The 21,106-nt window shown below is 36.7% G+C and overlaps 1 protein-coding gene across 1 annotated transcript in view; it reads right to left on the bottom strand.

Moving 5' to 3' along the window:
• Positions 1-21,106, bottom strand: part of COL5A2 (collagen type V alpha 2 chain) — a 121,626-nt gene that overhangs the window by 17,798 nt on the left and 82,722 nt on the right. Inside the window, exons 13-35 of the mRNA XM_026069062.1 lie at positions 20,229-20,282; positions 19,438-19,491; positions 17,776-17,820; positions 16,508-16,561; positions 15,634-15,678; positions 12,504-12,557; positions 10,605-10,703; positions 10,133-10,177; positions 9,930-10,028; positions 9,558-9,611; positions 8,261-8,368; positions 7,533-7,586; positions 6,759-6,857; positions 5,919-5,972; positions 4,981-5,079; positions 4,818-4,871; positions 4,663-4,716; positions 4,089-4,142; positions 3,438-3,491; positions 3,046-3,090; positions 2,475-2,573; positions 1,464-1,571; positions 1,287-1,340 (exon numbers count right to left, since the gene is read on the bottom strand). Of these exons, the coding sequence (XP_025924847.1) occupies positions 1,287-1,340; positions 1,464-1,571; positions 2,475-2,573; positions 3,046-3,090; positions 3,438-3,491; positions 4,089-4,142; positions 4,663-4,716; positions 4,818-4,871; positions 4,981-5,079; positions 5,919-5,972; positions 6,759-6,857; positions 7,533-7,586; positions 8,261-8,368; positions 9,558-9,611; positions 9,930-10,028; positions 10,133-10,177; positions 10,605-10,703; positions 12,504-12,557; positions 15,634-15,678; positions 16,508-16,561; positions 17,776-17,820; positions 19,438-19,491; positions 20,229-20,282 (1,539 nt within the window). The remainder of the gene's footprint in view (positions 1-1,286; positions 1,341-1,463; positions 1,572-2,474; positions 2,574-3,045; positions 3,091-3,437; positions 3,492-4,088; positions 4,143-4,662; positions 4,717-4,817; positions 4,872-4,980; positions 5,080-5,918; positions 5,973-6,758; positions 6,858-7,532; positions 7,587-8,260; positions 8,369-9,557; positions 9,612-9,929; positions 10,029-10,132; positions 10,178-10,604; positions 10,704-12,503; positions 12,558-15,633; positions 15,679-16,507; positions 16,562-17,775; positions 17,821-19,437; positions 19,492-20,228; positions 20,283-21,106) is intronic.

Below are 21,106 nucleotides of genomic sequence, written 5' to 3' on the forward strand. Positions count from 1 at the left end.
TCCAATCAACTGCACATAATGATCCTGCAGCACTAACCATATTACTTTCTTGAATACTTAGATACCCCAATTATAATTTGCTTTCACTAGAAGCAGAATATCACAGACTTTGTGCATCACATTTGTATTGAACAAAATTTCCCTCCCACAAAAAGGTGCCCTGGAAGCTGCTTCAAACTGTAGAGAAATACAAAAAAGAATGTGTTAACAAAAGGTACTGCATCGCTGTCATTGCTCTAGTGACAAGGAGCAGAAATATCTGCAGATACCTGGTTTTAGAAGAGGGATCTACATTCAGCTGACCATGTACTTTATTTACTTATTCGTTACTGTAAACTATGAACTTGTCTTTTAACAACTAAGAACTGTTCTATATCTATGGAAACTATCTGACCTATATAACTAATTCCAGCTAACAGCTGATAATTCTGAGTTAAGGCTTCTGTATGCTACAATTTCTCCAAAACCCTTCTCTCCTCTAACTAGAAATTTAGTCCAGGTGGTACTTGAGAATCTTTCATATTTATCTCAGATTTCCAGATGTTTAGCAGCTAGTACTCCAACTGGTTTGCAAAGTTGAAGAATCTCAAATATATGGAATATATGTACAGAGTAATGCCAACACTTCTGGAAAGCAAAAAAGGTCAGTGCATACACAGCAAACCTAATGCACTTGGGGTTCTTGGACAGCTGGTCTTCACAGAAGAGTGAATGCAACATGTCTTGAACATATTAGGTTTACTGCATATGGGCCCATCTGCATTACTTACGCACAGGAGATTCAATGCTTTGCAGAAGTGTCAGTAACTCACTGCCCTTGTGCTGTACAGTACATTTACAGGTATTTTTGCCTGCAAAATTCAGGGCAGAGAGAGGGCAAATCAATTCAAATGAAAAGGAGGTATCCAACTTAGCTCAACAGTCAGAGCCAGTGGGTCTGCTTTTTGGCTACTGAACTCTGCCTGTCCCTTTTTCACCTTTTCACTCTTGTTCAGCTTAGGTAAATCCCAAATCAACATTTTGCTTCTGAGAATCTTTTCCACTGACACCTTAGCTCCCATTATCTATCACACAAAACATGGGCTTGAACACAAACATCCCAAAACACTGTGCATAGCAATCTTGAAAAAAATTTAGAGACCAAATTTGGAGGGTAAGTGGGATGAGATGATTGTCAACCCATGATATCTTCAAGTTGAAAATTGTTTATGAGCTGAGTACCGCTAACACAGTAAGCAATCTGCTATGTGGAGAGTGGGTCTAAAAAGAGTGATAGATTTACTTACCCTTGCCCCATCATTGCCAGCTGTACCTTCAGCACCTTTCTCACCTACACCGCCCTATGGAAAATACCAGAAAGTCAAAGTTGTGGCACCAAATCCTGAATAGTTCATATCCTGGAACAATTACAGTATTAAGAGACAGTTAATTCTATTCAGCAGAACAGAGATAAACAGACTTACCCTATCACCCTTGGGGCCAGGAGTTCCAGCAATCCCTCTTTCTCCAGGCATACCTTGAAGACCTGGTGGGCCTGGATCCCCAGGCGTCCCACTAGGGCCTGGACTTCCCTGAAATGAATAAAAAGTGAGTTTTTGTCCATGCATTTGAGAAGTATCTGTGTCTCTAGGCTGTGCCTGAGTTGCAGTCTCAGGGGTACAGTTGTAAGTCATAATTTTCTCTTAAATTTGGACCTAATTCATATCCAAATACTTTTCTTTTCCCATTGTATTACTCAGGAAGTCCAGCTGTAATACTGTAGTCTTTCCAAAATACATCAGTATGTACTCAATGCATCCTGGGGTGAGGACTGGCTAAAAGAAACTCTAGCCTCTTTCTACCTTGACAAAGCTTGGGATGCAAGATAGGTCCATTACACCAGATAGCAACAGGTAGAAATTGCCAGGAGCAGAGATGCTTTATTTATGCTTTGCTTCTTACAGTTATGTCCTTTCTGTACATTACAGATCCCATAGTACCACAGGAACTCACTTTTTGGGGTGATCTTTCCAGACCCAACTAAACCAAATGTAGGTGAAAGTAAGGGCTTGCAGTTTGGCTTGCAGTTTTCTGCATTTTCTTTTAAACACTCAACTGTGCTTTGTCYCTTCATGTAAAGTGACATGGTTCTTAAAACAGGGCCAATGCTAATTAGTTTTCTGCAGTTTAGAAATGGCTTTGCTCTGTTCTACTGAGAAACACAAAAAATATTTTAAAATTTAGATCTATATAAATGAAAACAAAATGTGATTTCTCAACATTTTACTACCTTGCATTGCATTCATACTGTTATACTGGAATAACACATTCAATACTGCATGAAAACTCTCCTCCTAGAACCCTCATCTAAATAAGATAGCTTTCATAAAAAGATAACCATTTTACAATAACAAAGACCCCTCTTTCATGTTCTTCCAAACAAGCAGAATTATACACGACATCACTGCAGCAACATAAATCTCCATTCAGCTTACCTTTGGACCATCTGGACCATGACCTCCAGCCATACCCTTTTCACCCTGAAGTCCTGATGCACCTGGCTCTCCCCTTTCTCCTGGATTGCCACGTTCTCCCTACAGAACAGATAATTATAACACTTAGTAGGCAGGAAACAATTCTGGTAGGAAAAACGATAAATACACCCTTCATACAGTACTGCTATTTGAAGAAAGAGCCCAGGAGAACTTAACAAAAAAAAAAAAAAAGATTTATGCTTTTATCCTTAGAGTTGCATAATACAGTTTGTCACTCAACAAACTGATAACAGTGCCATTTTCACAGGCTGTAAACCAAATAATTTTGCAGTCTGTGTATCATCTGAAGAGCTCAAACTACTTAACACTATTAATACAGCTTCATGAGCTATGAAAAAATCATTGGTTTATATAACTAACACACCATCTTAAAATGTATGCATGTTTATAATCATTTTATTGGTGAAATAAAGACAAAATATTGACTGGAGGTGTTCAAGTCTGTATAGTATATCAACCTTCAACCTCAGAGCACTGTTATGAATGTTTAGTTCTGAAAAAAGATACGTACCCTAGGGCCCAAAGGACCAACAGCCCCAGGATCTCCGGGAACACCCTATGCAGAGGAGAAGTCACTATTAGAATGAAAGTATTATAGTTACGGAAATTAGAGATAAACTTTTTCATAGTTTTTATAGTACTGTGAATGTAGATGGCTAGTTAGGAAAAGTATCTGTTCATGACAAGAGGATGTCCAGTGTCTGAGAGCATGTCCAATCAAATCAAAGCAGATGGCTCAATTCTAGTAATTATTTTACCCCAAAGCAGTCTTCATAGACAGTTTGCAGACTGCAGACTACATCAGTACACACTTTGAAACACAGTGGGAAATTAAATTACAAAGAGAAGAAAAGGTAAAACTCCTTTATGAAGTGAATTCTCATTAAATTTTACAGAAATTACCTGATCACCTGGCTTTCCTCCCTCACCAGGAGGACCTGGTGGCCCAGGCAAGCCCTGTAAAAAAGTAAATAAAATGCTCGCTAATGTGATGAAATGTTATGTAAATTCAGATTTAATTAAGACACCAAGAATATGAGTTGTAGTATTATACACAGTAAATAAGATTATGTCCTCAATGATCCCCAAGCAAAACAGTTACATGAATATAGCATCTGTTTTCCTCTTCTCTAAAAAGAAATGACAGTCCTTATGTATTTTTAGTCTTGATATGCATATGTCCTACAAGTGTTGAAGTCCTCTATAAACAGAGATTAATTTTATTACTGCTACTACTAGTTGTCTTCACTACTACTTCCTTATCAAAACAATTCATTTGCTCCATTTTTGGAGCAAATAAATTTGGAAAATCTCCAATTCAAAATTAAAAAACAACATAGGTTTTCTCAAGGGATATAGATTGGTACTTAAGACTTATGCCAGTTCAGTTGAACACACAGCTGGTGTTAGAACTAAGTATCACTAATTATTCTGAGCATCGTTGCCTTAATTCTGAAGTTTTCATTTTGTTAAGCATTACTTTGTTGAATTTCTCTAAGTTGATAAAGACATGACTGCTTATTTTTTCCTCTTAAAAAAAATGAGTACACATACCTGAAACCCTGTAGGACCCGGAGGACCTTGTTCTCCTCTTTCTCCTGCCAGTCCCTACACAAAAGAAAGTTAATAAGTGTACAGTAGAGAAATATAGGCAGGCTCCACATTCTTCTTCTGTCTGAATAGTGTAGGTATTTTCAATTATGTATTTGTTTATTATACATTTGTACTTATCTCAGGTCAACATATACCCTATCTAAAAGATATAGTAAGATATAGCAAGATATAGCTTATCTCCTTATTTCTTTAAGATCACAGAATAAATTTTGTGCTGATGGGAAAACATTCCATTCCACTGAAATCAAATAAGTCAAGGAAATGGACTATAAGAAAATTTTGCACCTTGCACTATTTTTTGTAAAGGTCAGTAAAAGAAATTGGAATATCAATATATACATGTTTCAGCACAAAGCTCACCATTTTTCTAGGAAAACTGTTTATTTAAATGTTTTTTTTCTTTGGTTTGGAATCAACAGCTGGCATGAAGACAGATAAAAACAGAGGCTGAAAAATTAATGAATGGTTGGAAATACAAGCAGGCAGGCATGCAGTGTTGAAAAAGTTGACTTACTGGTGGGCCAACAGGACCGGAAGGACCAACTTCACCATCTTTACCAGGGGCTCCCTAAATTAAAATGACATAGGAAGAAGTCTTATATAGTGAGCATATACAACAGAAATGCATCATTTTCTATAATCACTGAAAACAGTAACAGTCACACTCACTCGCTGTCCTGGAACACCCGCATTGCCTGCTTCTCCAGGTTTTCCAGGATCACCCTAATTTCAAGAAATAAAAATAACCATTTTTAGCTACTATTTTCATCCATTAAAATATGTGTAAATGCTGAAAGTTAAGCAGATGCTGGGTACTAGGTGCCATACTCACACTGCTGCCCTTTGGTCCAGGAAGGCCCATGCTGCCTGGCTGACCTCTGATTCCTATTGAACCTGCCGGACCYGGACGTCCGTCTTCTCCTGGGGCACCCTATAGAGGTACAGCATTTTCCACACCAAATTAAAAACACTGTTTACTTGTATGAGCCTATTTACCCCTGGAACATGACTCCCAGTGATACTAGAGCCTAACCAGCACTATTGGAACTTGAGAACAGCCCTGAAGTAAATAGATACTTGTATTATTTCAGCAAAATAGATGCCTTTAAATAGCATTAATATATTGAATACATGTCTCAGAGCATAGTAATTGAACCCACACTGTTTCTCAGTAGTCTCAGATGAAAAAAGGTCAGCATGGAAGATAAATGGCTTTCCAACATAAAACAAACTTGCCTAATTCTTGTAATTAATTAACTTGTAATTAAAATAGGCATTTAAAGCTACAATTTTTCACTTTCAAGTTGGTGAATCTAGTAAATGCTAGTTAAAGCACTCATATTATTATATATGTATTGCATTAGTCTGGTTTTGGTGTTGTATTTATCAGTAAAAAATGTCTTTAAAGCAGACAGTGCTTTATGGAGTTATAGGCAGACTGCTACAGCTAACCAAATATTATGTAATTATTATCATGGAACCATTATGTACAAATAGTCTATTGTTTCCAAAAAGAGATAGTTAGGAAAGATATTCAGTTTGCAAAGATTTAAAAATCTTGCAGCAGCTGCTAAACAAGTGACAGATACAGATAAAACCAAAGGAACATTATTTGCACTAATTTAGAAGCTGGGAACCTAAAGTTAACACTTAGAGGAAAAGGTGAACCTCTAAAAATGAAGAAAACTCAGTTTAATAAAAATTTCAGTCAGTTGGGACTTTTGAATTGTTGTGGCATTAACTGAAAGGACTAATTGTTACGTCACTTACCAAGGGGCCAAGTTTTCCTTCAGGGCCTTGAACACCTGGATTTCCTGTCAAACCCTAAAAATGGGAATAACATTAGTGTAAAGTTGTGCACAGAATTCTAGAACAAGAGAAAAATGTAAATAACCCCCCAAAGATATGCTCAGTAATTAATATCATAAAAACGCTAAGATATTCTTTACACAACATTTTCTTCGTTGCAGCTAAGGTCCTCATCCTCACTGTTAAATTACTTCACAGCTTCACGCCTCATTGTCTTTGATCTTCTCTTTTCCTATGTCCACTTTTATTGCTGTAACACATCTCTTCAGTGTCCCACAGGATCATCATCTTTACTTCTGCCACTGTTGCCCAGTGATCTATATTACATCTTTTTCTTGCTATACCCTTTCTCTCTTTTTGTGATGTTCCAAATTCTCCTCAAATATTTTTCCCGAAAAAATTTTCCACAACATGCATCACTCAACTATATAGGTTATCAATCACCAATTTAATGAAGGTTTGACTTTCAGTTAATGTTTTCTGTGATAACTATGTGCTTTACAAGCATACATCCTTCAGCTGCCAGTCTAATCAGGGCTATTTTTCCTTCTTTTGAAGATAAATGGGATCTTGCTTTTGACATCATGGGAAAAGAGTCAGATATTTTGACCTTTACTCTTTAAGTGGTCCCACTGAACAAAGTTACAAATAACATTTCACTTCAAAAGACAAAGGCAATTCAAAGGAATGAGGGAAGAAGTTTGTTCTTATACAACAGCTTTTTAATTCCGTGAAGTTCATTGTTGCCTTTTGAAAATGGAAAATGTCATGATTTATAGTGTTTTGATATTAGTTCCTTACCCTTGCACCTGGGAGGCCAGGTTCGCCAGGACGCCCAGGATCCCCCTGACCTCCTTTAGGACCAAAAGAACCTGCTGGACCACGCTCTCCTTGAGCACCCTAGAAAGATAACAAAGGGCTATTAGGTAATAGGTAGAACATCCACAGTTAGAAGAATTAAATAAAATAATATCTTGTATTAAGGCCATATTTTTGCAAACAGAGTTCCAAAGTATTTGAATCTTTATTATTACTTAAATGTGGTCCCTTCCATAAAACAAATTTATATTAGGAATTTAGAATCATTGTATTCTTATGAAGAGTTAAGAATCAGCAGAAAAGCTAGCCAAATGCATCTGTGAGTCACTGCCCTGGAAGTGCTATAGCAGTCAGGAAAGCCAAAGACAGATGAGCCCATCTGTTCCAAGGATAAGCCTAGAAAAACTATACCACACGCTATAGAGCAATGTATTCAGCAATACAGTAATAGAGACAGGTCAATGTCTTCCACCTATTCACATCTGAATATGAGAGAGCATTAAGTCGGGGACATACAAAGACAGCTGAACATCACAGGATTTAAAGTGTTTTTTCTCCATAACATTTTGGTTTCAAAACTTTCAGACGCCTTTCTGGCATTTGTCAGTTCCTTTGACCCTACTCCTAGGGATTCTGAGGATCTACCTATTTGCTCAGAAACATATGCTTTTAATGGAATATGTTCTTTCCATATATCTGCATGTATGAGAACTTCAAAAATGTCCTGATGAAAGAGTGGACACTAATTTTATTTACCTTTGGTCCAGGCAAGCCATCAGAACCTGGAAAACCACGATTACCGGGAGCACCCTGTCAGAAGTGATGCAAACAAGATTATCATCTTAATTTTTACATAACTTATTGCAAACAAAGTAAAAGACTTGTGGTTTGGGAGTTCAGTTTATTTTTTTACAAATTCCTTACTTCAGTGCTTTAAACTTGTTTCTTTGGAGCGGTAAAAATATCTAAGTGTTTTATTCATGCATGCTGAACAGCTCTTTCTATGTGAACAGGCTCACTGAAAAGACGACTACCATTTGTACAAGGGTTAAGCAAAAAATATATTGATTCACTCATCAGACCTCCAGTGTTTCTGTTACTATGCTATCTGTGCACTGAATACGCTAACGAAAATTTTCAGTGTAAAAATGATGCACAGTATCACAGAACTCTTTTTCCCCCAAAACAGTAATCAGACGTAAGAACTATTTAGGATGCAAAAAGCATCAGGCTACATTTTTATATACTGATCATCACAGTATCATTTTCAAAAAATATATATTGTATCACAGGAGTACAGCATCCGAAAATTACTAATCTAATACATAAAATTTAGAGATATAAATTAACTACTATTAGGAAAACAAAGTTTGACTCCACCTGCAACCAAGCTGTAAGAAAATTCATGTTTAGGTCAAGATGAGAGGTTTTTCAGTCTGGCAGTCCGTGTCTAACAAGATATACTGTCCTTCTGGATTGCTTACCCTCTCTCCAATCGGACCTGGTGGACCTACTGACCCTGGATCGCCTCGAGGACCTCTTTTGCCTTCTTCACCTACAGGGCCAATGGGACCCTGGGGACCTTGTGGGCCCTATAGAAAATAAAAATTGTTTAAAAATTCTTTGATAAGCTCACTGTTTCTCAGGCGTATTGAAACAGATTACCTTCTAAACATCATCAACATTTTCCCAAATAAAGGAGAAAAATATTTTATAGTTATGTTTTGAATCAGTTACAAAATGCAGCTATCCAGGGTCAGCTTTTCCCTTTTTCAGTATTTATAAGCTGATTTTTCAGTAAGAAGTGCCATGGGAATAAACTGCAGTTCTACAGTTCAGCTCTGCTGCGTTTCTTGTAATCATCTATTTGCTCAGACAGAGTAATTTGTAATTACATTTATTCCAGTTGAACAGGAAACAAAGGACTCAAAATTCAATAACATTCTTGTAGAAATTCTCAAAGAAATGAGATCCAGTCAGTGGTAAAGAAACCATTACTTCATGTGTATAGTTTTATCAGCTATTATGTGATGACTAAACTAGTAAGAAGAAAAAAAAAAAAGTTGAACTGACTCCAACTCTGCAGAACCTTTTTTATTCTAAAATTCATATGTTACAGCATGGAATTAACAATGTCGCCAAATAATTTCTCACAGACATGAGCAATGGGCTAAACAGGTATTAACACCATCTAATATTTTTTGAAAAATAAAAAACATATTATACCTGTATAATTAAACATATTTTCTATATTAATATACATTATCCCTATATTTATAAATATTCACACTATTTTAGCATTTAAGCAAAAATATAATGAATATATATACATGCATAAGTATAAAATGTATTAAACATATTTTATTTAAAAAGAAAGGTTTTTTTTCCATTATGATCAGCATGCACCTGTTTGCTCTTAAATGTCCAGAAATACATGGTATCCATTTCTCAAGAGATGAAATTAGAATAAAGTCATTCTACAAGTGCTACAGAAATCTCAATAGATATATTAACCGGTTTCTCTGTCTTCCAGCCCTTTGAGGCCTATAAGGCCTAAACTGGCTAGGTGATTTATAACATCCAAGGACCTACTTTACCATCCATTCTTAGTACTATCTAGGCAAGGTGACTGTGGTTTGTCTTCCACAATAATTACTTGATAAACACAAGTAATCATGAGAAGTAGCATTAAATATGTCTTGAAAACTGAAACAGCCTATTCAAAACATTCATACATGGCTTTGTGATTCCTTTTCATTTTACAAGCATGTAGAGACTTACAGGTTCACCTTTGGGTCCTGCTTCTCCCTTGAAACCTGGAACACCAGGGTCTCCCTGAAAACAAACAYATGAGTAACACCCATAAAGGTAAAAATCTGCATAAAACATTCAAACGGTTTGGATTATTCTTGGTAATAAAAAWATGTTCCCTAGTTTAGGAACTAGATGTAGGTAATATAATCAGATGTTTACAGTGGTCTGTCTTTCCCCTAAGCATTATGTCATCATCAAGACAAAAACCCAAGTGAGACCTAATTTCAGAAGATAACCGTTAGTTTTTGTCCAATGTACACAGAGACTCACTGCTAATCATTGTTTTATTTTATTGAGTGACACATTTGAAAAATATCACTGAGAAAAAGACATTATTACCATCTGGCCTCGAATACCAGGTGGACCAGTACTGCCTTGTGGTCCTGGGGAACCCGGTGGACCTGATAAGCCAGGGGGGCCTCCACTGCCTGGAGATCCCTACAAACAGAAATATCAGCACATCAAGGAGAAAAACAATTTAAAAAAGGAAATAGAATAAATTCACTTACAAAATTTCTTCAACAGATGATTTGATTACTTACTGTTGGGCCCTTAGCACCTGGGGAACCATCTGTCCCTTCAGTTCCCTAAAAATAACGTACCAATCACTAAAATGAATTTTTATGAGTTGGGTATCAACAGAATGAGACAATCATGTGATCTGCTTTACAAAAGCAGACAATAAAGGCTATTCAATAATATAGCAATATAAGATCTACCTGTGCAAATGCAGATATGAATAACAAAGTATGTAAGTTTACGTGACTTTTAATACGCTTAAGCTTTAAAGTACTTGTTGGATTCAGACTACATCAGGCTGTGTAATGTTTGGTTTTCCAAGATGTCTTAATTAAATAATGGAAAGTTATTTGCAACAAAATAAGTAGAAAAAATATGAATGATATCTTTCTGGGGAAAAAAAGCCATTTGGGCAAAATTCACTGTCTATCAAGTGGGGTATGAACAGACAATACACAAGGTGAGCACTGAGGAACCAAAGTTTAATGTACTTACAGGAAGCCCTTGTGATCCAGCTGGGCCTTGTGGCCCTGTTTCACCTCTTTGTCCTTGAGGACCTTCAGGACCACGAGGACCCGTTGGACCTGCTTCACCCTAAGATTTCACAGGAGAAAACAACTGGGGATTACTTTGCTCTAAAAAGCTGCATTCCAAAGTAACTAAGGAGGAATAATGAGTTTATAAGAGAAAGATAATTCAGGCTTTGAAATAGTTTATGATCCTTAAAATAGATTTTTACTTACCTAATTCTGCCTCCACTGCTTCTATATGAATGTAAAACTTTAAAACTACAGATAGAATTTTTTCTCAGTTTATATACAGTCATGGGAACTTTCTACAGAGAAGCAGCATTATATCTAGGGCAAGTGGCCCAAATCACACCATGATGTTACTTTGATCCTACTGTTACTTCTGTAAGATAAGACACCTCTATATAAAATCCCAGTATGTATTGGTAATTTGACAGCATTTTTTTCAGCTTCATTAGCAGCTGAGTCTTGAAATTTAGAAATAGTAAGACATTTGGAGATTTTTTGCACAGTATGGATCAACTCAATGTTGCAGCACTGTATTAAAGATTGCAAAAAAAGAAAAATAATTTGACACAGTAATCTGATTGTCACAAGTTGTGCTGGTCATAAGCAAGAAGGGCCAAACAGATGATCATTTCCAGAAAAGCCCAGTATGATTGGATTGGATGTTCCAATAAAACAATTCCTCATGGTATCTCCTTTGCATTTTACCTTTATATAGGCAAATCAGCTTTTGGAATTGATAATTAATGTTGTGTCTTCAGAACTTAAGCCCACATCTTCCACATGTAATCTGCTTAGCTTTTATGAGTTCAAAATAGCTATTTCAATTACATCATCTGATGATGAAACTTGAAGGTAGCTTCTCCTTTTCAAAAAACCTTTCTTGATTCTTCCCTTGACAACGTCTCCAAATATTTATTTAGATATTTAGCACTGTTTAGGCATACCAAAACATTTTATGACATGCATTAAAAGGATTATCATCTAACTGTATAAACTGTGTTAATACTCTTATCGAGGCTTGTTTCCAGAAAATTGTTTTGTAAATGTTGCCAGCTTCACAATAAAACAAAACATCTGCTGAACTTCACTACCTGGAATGGAAAAATAGTTTCTTCTTGTATAATTTTTTCCTATCATTTTTAGGAACATAAAGCAACAAAGAGGAACAAATGGGTGACGGGGGGAAAGAAGTATAAGGAAATTGCATGAGTCTTCTTTTCAGTCTTATTTGCAGACATATTCTCAAGGCTAGAAAAAAAATATGGAGTTGTTTTGTGAAAGCCAACAAAGGAAAGTCAAACATCGACCACACTGCAGCTAGTTTAAGTTTTTTCTTTTCAGCCCAATCACAGAGCCACAAAACATTTTAATCATCATTTGCAATGTTGTGATGAGTAGTGGTGCAAGCTCTGTTGTGGTTCAGGCATTCTTCTTATCAGTCTAGGTCATCACAGAAAGTGTATTAGGCTGAAAATGGTCACTGGAAGATGCTGCTTCTGTAGATTCCTGCATTATCAAGTCTTGGACTCAGCAACTCAACTTGCAGAATGTAATTCTTGTAATTCTTTTAATATACTGGACAATTTTTTTGGAGCACAGCATGATAGTTATCCTAAAACCATCCCTTTGCACAGGGAAAAGCAAAAAAAGTATCCTGGTTATGGTCAACTTTTATTACTTCATTTGGCTTCTGATTTATGGCTTCTGTCTCAAGGTCTTAAGTAAGATTGATATCAGCAGCTCTCAGGAATCTGTATACATGTCAGTCTGAACTTTGTGCAGTCTAGGATGTACTTTTTAATTCTGTGTTGTTAGACATACTAAAAAGGGTTTGTTTGTTTGTTTGTTCTTTTACCTTTACACCAGGAGCACCCGGAAAACCAGGAGAACCAGTTATGCCAAGCGGGCCCTACAAAATACAAAAGCAGAAAGCTATAATTCTACAGTTTGGATCACAGATTAGAATCTAATCACTGGGTAAACATCATTCTGTGTCTAAATATAATCTTACTCACAAAACATTTTTTCATAACAAAAAAACAAAGTAATTCTAAAACTATCATTTTTCTAAATGATACACATACACTTTATAGAATTGTGGTGTGGTGTTTTAATAGCGTATTTACTGACTGGCAAAGTTACAGCTCTTGATTAATCTATTAATGCCCAAATTGCAATGCATACAGTTTATAACTATTATAGTAATTGTTTTTCAATTTTAGTTTTTAATAAATAGCTTATTTCCTCTTATGTTTATGTTAGCATGGTAAGGTAATGAAAAGATATTTCTTGAACAATCGCTACTTGTCCTATAGAATGTAGCAGAGAAGGGGGTTGGTTCTTTTAAATTTAGAATACTAACCTACAAAAAAGAGAAATTGTAGCTAATTCTGCATTGAAACAAGTTACTAGACAAGATTTTTGAGGTGAACAATATGACAAGTGAAAATATGAATAAAGACTATAGAACTGCCCCTGCTTCCCACTCCTCTACCCTACTGAGATTCTCAAATTCACTGCCAAACTCATTTTCAAGCTTTTAAATGCAGATTTTGTTTCACCTTTTCAAGGTGGTACAGACAAAGTTATGTACAGCAGGGTTTCCTGCTTGGATGCTTGTTTGGAGATATGCAGATACCTCTGGAAAAGGAAGTGGGGGACAGGCTAGGCTATGGCGCACCACGCAACCAAATGCTCTGCAGAGGCAACGTCTGGCTCCCAGCAGCAGCATTGCTCTTTCAGAAGAGCATTSTATCCAAGATAGTTAATGCTGTATCTGAGAAGGGTTGATAGCTTGAGCACAGCATAGTACTGATGTGACTGTACTGTTTACGGTTCTAGAGCCAAATTCTTGGTGCACTGCATAGCAGAGCATAGACCACACATTATGTGGCTGAAAGGACACTAAGTTTGGGCATAGATGCAATCAGCTGGAGTTACATTATATGGCTGACCGTCTAAGGTTGCTGGGAAGCAATCTTCGGGTGTACACACTTTAACATGCYTGTCTGGTTTGACCCTGTTTTGTTAAGCAGGAAGACCTCCAATTAYGGGCCTTGGAGTAAAGTTTTAAGTTATTTTAAAATGTTTACATAATGCCCCCTGTGCTGAACAAAACATTCCATAGACCTTTTCTGCTGTACTATAAACTCTCTAGAAGGCGGCACACAGTGTTTGCAAGTATTCACTACAACTCCATGTTCCCAGATGATTTCTCTTTATCTTTTCCTGATTTTCTCCTTTTTTGTAAAATATGATGCATACTGTGAAAGAATGTTTTATGTAATGAAGTTCTGCTGACAAACCTAATAAGAACAATCTGTCCCAGTGAGTATTAATTAGAGACAACATTTCTGCCATGACCTTGCAATGGATTTCTACAGCACTGATGTAACAGCTCACTAAACATATTCTTGAAAAATCTATGTACCAGTTTATTGGATCACAAATATATATCTGCCAAATCTCTCTCTTTTTGCAAGGAGAATTCCAGAATTAGGATATACCACTCTGTACTAAGCCAAATAATCATGCATTTGAATAACAGTTCCTCCAATGAGAAAAATGTGCATTAAGTATCAGTATCTCCCTTGTGACACTACATGCCAAAAATGTTAGCCAACCAACCATCACGTCCAGTGAAGCTGAGCTCATGTTTTATGCCAAATAAAAATTTCAAACTTCATGTAGAATAACATCACTAGAGCTTTTTGTTCTGCTTTAGATTCTGTTTTCAATGCTGAAAAATCTTTTCACTGTTTCGGTTTCTTGTAATAGCTGTAGTTACCCTTCTTTTCATGACACACCAAATAATTGAGATTTGCAGCTTTTACACACTGACACTCATGTCTTGACTATCTGTTATAGTTAACTGTTTCTTAATGAAGTTTGCAATAAAACAGTCCGTTCATCAAGACGACATGGGAAAATGAATGTTTCTCAGGGCTAATATAACTATTAAACAAAGGGCATGCACAAAATGAAATTTTAGTTTTGGGCAGGTCCATGGTTTTTTTTTTTCTTTAAGCTGAACATCACAAAGTGACAACGGTTCATGTTGCCTGCATCAACATGCAAAAACTTTGTCAACTGCATCCCAGAAGTAATGCCTTCAGAAAAAGCAAACAAACAGAATAACATGTTTTTAAGGTGAACGCTTGCTTCGTATGAATAGTATGAAATCATCATAAGCTTTGACTTGCCAAAAGCAACATATGCTTAGTACATACGACTTCCTAATACATTTGCTCATGTGACTTGATTCAAAGACATCTTGCAAATGCACACTGGGATTGAACAGTAGGATTGAGCACATCACCTTTTGTTACACTAACATCCGTGGTTTAATCTGCCACAATCACCTTCAGTTCTCCTGCAGCTGTGTGAGAACTTTTAGTCATGCATACCTGGCTTCCTCAGTGAGGCAATTATTAACTGGAAAGACATTTATGCATAGGCTTCTGGTTCGTTAGCTCACTCTGTGACTGTCTATAATTAAAACACTATCTTTTACACATTTTGTAATTGATCAATTTCAGGTAGCAAGTTCTGATACTGGTGATCAGCATTTCTTCTCACTGAGAATGGGTATAACTTCATTTGTCAACTTTGTATGTGAAGGAAGATAATAGGGAAGTATACATTGTTTTCTATTACAATGTATATCTTTAAGACACTTATCTCCCTACAACATGGATCCCACTGCATAAAAGCAGCAAAGCATTATCTCTCCAAGGAGGATCTTCTAGCCTACTCCCCTGCAAATTAAAACCTTCAGATGAAGCAAACTACAGACAGTATCAATTCTCAGAGGACAGCATTGAACTTACAGTGAGTAACTCAATGCCAGAACCAGGAATCATTCACGTATTCTAGGCACACTACTGTTACCAGCAACCGGCAACAGCTGTTTGTGCTTCTTTTGACAATGTCTAAAGGCAAGTGGCAAATACAAGGTGAAAAAAAYAGATGATTAAGAAACTTACCATTGGCCCTGGCTTCCCAGGCATACCATGCTGGCCACGTCCACCCTAGATTTGAAAAGGGACAAGATGGAATGTTTATAAGAACACTTACTAAATTTTGTGTTTATTGTTAGCATTTGTGATGACAGTCACACAGACTAAAGCATTCAAAGAAATGCTGGCTTGAAGATCCCTTGGGACACCAGCACAGAAAACTTTTGGAAGAAATCATGGCACACCTTCAAGTAAATGGATATTTTGACAGTGTCATTGTATGGAGAGGTAAGGAATGCATACATAAACGTCATAAGGAGAAATGCCAGAAAAAACAACAATCTGAAAGTGGATGTAAGGCCACAGAAAGAAATTTCTACTCAAATATGATCTCATGTCAAGGCTGATCCCTCTTTTTGCTGAAAAGCAAGATAATTTTAACAAGCTTTTTTTTATTATCTTGAATTAAATTATAAGACTTTAAATTAAAAGATTAAATTTTCATTTTAAACTCTTTTTCCAGACAAAAAAATATATATTATTTTCAAATTGGCAATTTTGGGTTAAAATAGTCTTTCAAGAGTAATTTCAGAGAAAGAAAAACAAAGATGACAACCTTTTTGGATTACAGAACAAAATGCTGTGAGGATACTTGGCCTTGTGGGCAGCTCTAAGAAATTACTATGCTGCTAGCATTTTCCTTTTACTTGGGATTTTTTAAATTTAGAGTAAAGATTTCATCCCACAAAACTCTGTTAAGGCCTTAACTTTCTTAAGCTATAGCAGAACACACACAGAAGTGACTAACAGTCATGTGAATAAACATTTTCAGGCTCAAGGCTTTAAATTTAAGTAAAGCAAGGGAAGAATTACAAGGAGACAGAAGCAAGGCCCTACGTACAGGGGCACCTTGTGGTCCAATTCGACCTCTTTCTCCTGGCATTCCTCTAGGTCCCTTGAAGAGAAAACAGAAAAGCGCATTACTCAGGAGCTCATAATTGCAAAATAATGAAAAGTGGAAAATATAGTTCACTTGATTTCCCCCCTCCCCATAGTAGATGGACCCCTCTTTATTTTTCTTTTTACTTTTTTCTTTTTCTTCAAACATCCTTGACTTTTCCTTTGCTTCAAATAAGTTTTGTACTGCATTTCTGCTCAGTAATTAAGTCCTCTCTATTGGCTTTTAATCAGAGTTTGATTAGGTTCACTGAGACTATAAATATGATAAGGACAGCTCATGTGAATAGTTACAGAACCAAGCTAATTCTTTTTTTCCCCTCAGGTGTATTTTAGCCTGCTCCATAGCAGGAATAAAGCAGCAGTTTACCTAAGTCCTTGCAACCTCACAGGCTTGCCTAGTGGAAATTAAATAACTGTAATTTCTCTTCTCCTGTTCCAATAGTATTTCCAGCTGCAAACACRGCAGAATAAACTCTGAATATACTCACCAGGGTCAATAACTCAGTCTCATTTACTATGGCTCACTCACAGCTAGGCTGCACTTCAGGGATATTACATTCTGCATGACACAAGACAGCGTCTTGCAGAGAGATGTCATCTGCTATCACAAAARTATTGCACTTACATCATCACTGCTGAAAGTGGATTTTGGGAATGTTATAATGCTCACTATTATACAGTTGTCCAAAACCATACCTGAATGAAAAATCCTCTGTGAAAACTCTTCTCTGTTTCATTTTCATGTCATGCATGCTTATCCTCAGCATTACCTCCAAAACCCTCTGTCCATGGTTTTCCATCTAATGTGTTTCTGACCTAAATTATTTCAGTTCTATCTCAAAGCAAGCTAATCTGATTTTTGTCATATGGAAATCACTCCATATGAGGCATCAGGATGTTAAAAAAGAGCATTTAATCACCCTAAATTTCCACGAGTCAGTAACCAATCACAAAACCTACATTCAAATATCTGTTAAGCTTTCTGATTTATTACAGTTTTTTTTATAGTGGTGACGAACTGCAAGGAATAACAGCTTACACTGGACAGTTTACTGTAATAGAAAACAAAACTTTAACTGCACTAGGAAAAAGTTTAACTTCAAGACAATGTCTCAAAAACATAAAATTCCTACATGTACTATATTAGCAATAATGTGTGCAATATTACAGCCACTTCTGTAAGGTAAATCCAATGCATGTGACACTCACTAGAGGACCAGTTGCACCCATGGCACCTGTTGGGCCAGATTCTCCCTAGAAACACAAAAGAAACAATACGGTTAGAGGAAAAAGGTTAGAGGAAAACAGAGTTGCATTTTTCATCCCCTTTCTCTCAGCTTATGCTAAAGAGGCAGATTTGCATAGCAACATATGTGCATCACACATACTCAAGAGAAGGGTATCATTCTGCCTGCTAATGGGAAGGGCCACATTYATATGATCTCAATGAAGCAGAAATAACTCTTTTGGAGGAGATATCATGCATCATTCACAAATCTCTACATGTGATTGGGAGATACCTCCTTCATCTTCCCTCCCAGGATTTTCATGTCAGATTCACCAGTTAACCACAACGATGCTATTTTAGTACTGAGTATTGCCAGCACACTTATCTGAAAGACAATCTGACCAGCTTCTCATTGACTGGGTAGGAGGAAAGCAACAAAACAAGGGAGAACCAGTAGGATTTACAGGCAAGAAATGGACATATTCTCCTTCTGCTTGCTCTAGCTGACAGCACATGCTGCCTACTGCAGTGTTTCTACCTACTCTGATGCTTCTGCCGTTGCTGCCTCCACTGAAATCGATGGAAAATCCTAGCAAAGAAATCTTATCTTAGACAAACTGTCCTGGACTATTGATTTAACAATCGAAAAATCAATATTTAACATTTAAATTTAGATTTTGGAAAATTCACTTAGTTTACTACATTTTTAATCCCAAGGAAGAGTACTGTTTCACCTGTGATTACTGCCCTCAGCTGGCCAAAAAAGCTTCAGCAACAGCACTGAACAATGTAGAAAAGCCCAGAAAAGTTGTCCTATGCACTTTCAAAAAAAAGTTTTAATCTAATTTGAAAGTATTGACTGCAGCTGGCTATTCTGTATTTAAAGTGCTTTGAGTTAAAGCAATAAGGGTACGGCAGTACCAATAAGGGACAAAAGTTCTAAGAGAATAAAATTGTTAGGAGAGAAATAGTCTCATAAAATATATTCTCTCTCCCTACCAAGGCTGCTTCTTTCAAACTGATCTTGTTTAAAATTAATATGGTAACCTGAAAGAGGAAAGTCAGTTTATAGCTGAGCATTTTATGTTATTTTATAAAGAAAATGTTAGGAAAGCCTTTTGGTTTTCTCTCTGTTTTGAGATTTCAGTTTGGCTGCCCCAAGTTACAAGCCTGATCGGTGGGTTTCCAAGAGAATACTTAAAGCAGCAACACAATGGACTCCGTGTTGGTCAAACAAAACCAACAAGAACAGCAAAGTGGCCAAATGGCAAATTACAAGATGGGAACRGGCTCTATCTTAACACAATTTACTGCCTTCAGTAGGTGACACAAGCAGACACTAGTCAATTCATGCAGTGATTTATTATAGGCCTAAAACTGAGCYCCAGCTGTAATTGTGATTTGCACTGCTGAACTCAAATGCTTTTCCTGTACAAAAAGATTGCAGTTTTTAGCAGCTGATGTGGATTGAACGCACAGTAAAAATGGATAAGTGCATGTAGCCTCTTCCAGAAAATGTAATCATCACGCAACTAGCACTAACAGAGAGATACAGAGCTTTGTTCTAAAGATATACTATCTTTCATTATTTGGCATTACAGAAAGCATGCTTCAGCATTTAGTTCTTTGGGCCATGAAAATACCTTGGCTCCAGCTGCTCCAATTTCACCTTTTGGACCGTCAAGTCCTTTCAATCCCTGTAAGAGTTATAAAAATACAGAGAGATTATATTTATACATGTGTATGTATAAATGTGTATATACACATACAGAGAATTTCTACTGTTAAAGTAACCTGATACTAAAATGTTAAGAACAGATCTGAGAAAAAAACAAAAAAACAAAAAACCCCCACCCCAAAACCCAGATGGAAAACAGTTKTTAAACATTTCCTAAATGGAAAACATTTGTACAAGGTACATTTCCTTGGATTTGGGTTTTTTTGTTGAAAAAAAAAAATCCTAAAAGCAACAAGAAGGAGGCTCTGAGCCATAGGAAACCTATTTATTCCTCCCTGAAGTAAAGTTCTGGCCAGAAAACTTGGTAATTTGTAATCACTCTGTCTTGCAAACACATCCAGCTCCAGAGTTCCCCACCCTAATGCCAGACTTGCCAACAAAGTGAGAGAACTGTCAGGTTTATTCCTCCTGAAGTTTGGCAGTGCTCATGCAAGCTCTTTCCAGATTCCCAGACCATTTGAAACTAGAGTGAAGAAAGCACTAAAGAATATAATACAGAGGTCAGCTGCACTTAAAGGGGACTAGCCTAGATTTTCTGCTAGCTCCTCTTCTTCTCTAATGCCAGCAATTCTGCTGTAACCAGCAGGACTAAGCGTATAGTAAAATTCACTACAAATATCAAAGAGGTTGAGCATCTTTGTATGGAAACTGTCTTGAAACATTATATATAAGGAGAGGAAAAACCTTATTTCTTACCCTGTGACCCTTGAGACCTGGAAGACCTGGAGCACCAGGAAAGCCTCGAGGCCCCTATGCAGGAATAAAAAAAAGCAAAAAACAAAAAACAAAACCCCACTGATTTCTRTAGCGATACACTTAGTGATAATGCTGCTAACAAGGAAGAGGGTAGTGGCATTACTGCTAAAACTCCTAACACTCCTCCTTGGTGACATAATATAGCATGGCCTGATGTTTAGTGGGTGGTCACAGATGATGAACTTCACCTGATAAAGTTAAATAGTCTCAGCATTAAATAAGTTTTTGCTGATATTAAAAGCTTTATGGCTTAAACAGGTATATGATCAAACCTCAAATTTCAACAGAAGCCATGAAATAAGAACCAATGGTAGATCCAGTTTTGAAGCTTAAATGGAGAAACCCCAGTTAAGCAGGGATCAAAAACTAGAGCTATCATTTAACATAAAACAGAAACTGAGATCAAACTGTGAACTGTTATCTCAGAAAACATCAGTCAAATGGCATGATAAATAACTGCTATTAAAACACCWTTAGCAATTATGCCAAAACTGCCTTACACTTAGTTTTCTACCGATTTTAGCAGATTTCTTTTTCAGGAAAGGCTAAATAATGAAAGGGAGCTACATGCCCTGTGTTATAATATCGATTACATTAATTTATAATCAAAATCACATTAGCACCTTCGTACTCTTTGGCAACAGTTCAGCAAACTATTAAAACATACTCTTTCTTCCTCTACAGCACAAGGAATGGTTCACTTTAAGATCAGGTGGGCATTTCCACCTCAACAGTTCTCTGCTACTGGAAGGACCTACAACTCATCCCTCACTCATGTAGCAGTCCATAGGGCTTGCCTTGAGCCAAGACAATGTGCA

The sequence above is a fragment of the Apteryx rowi genome, unplaced genomic scaffold (genome assembly GCF_003343035.1).
Source record: "Apteryx rowi isolate R43461 unplaced genomic scaffold, aptRow1 scaffold_286, whole genome shotgun sequence".
Lineage (NCBI taxonomy): Eukaryota > Metazoa > Chordata > Aves > Apterygiformes > Apterygidae > Apteryx > Apteryx rowi.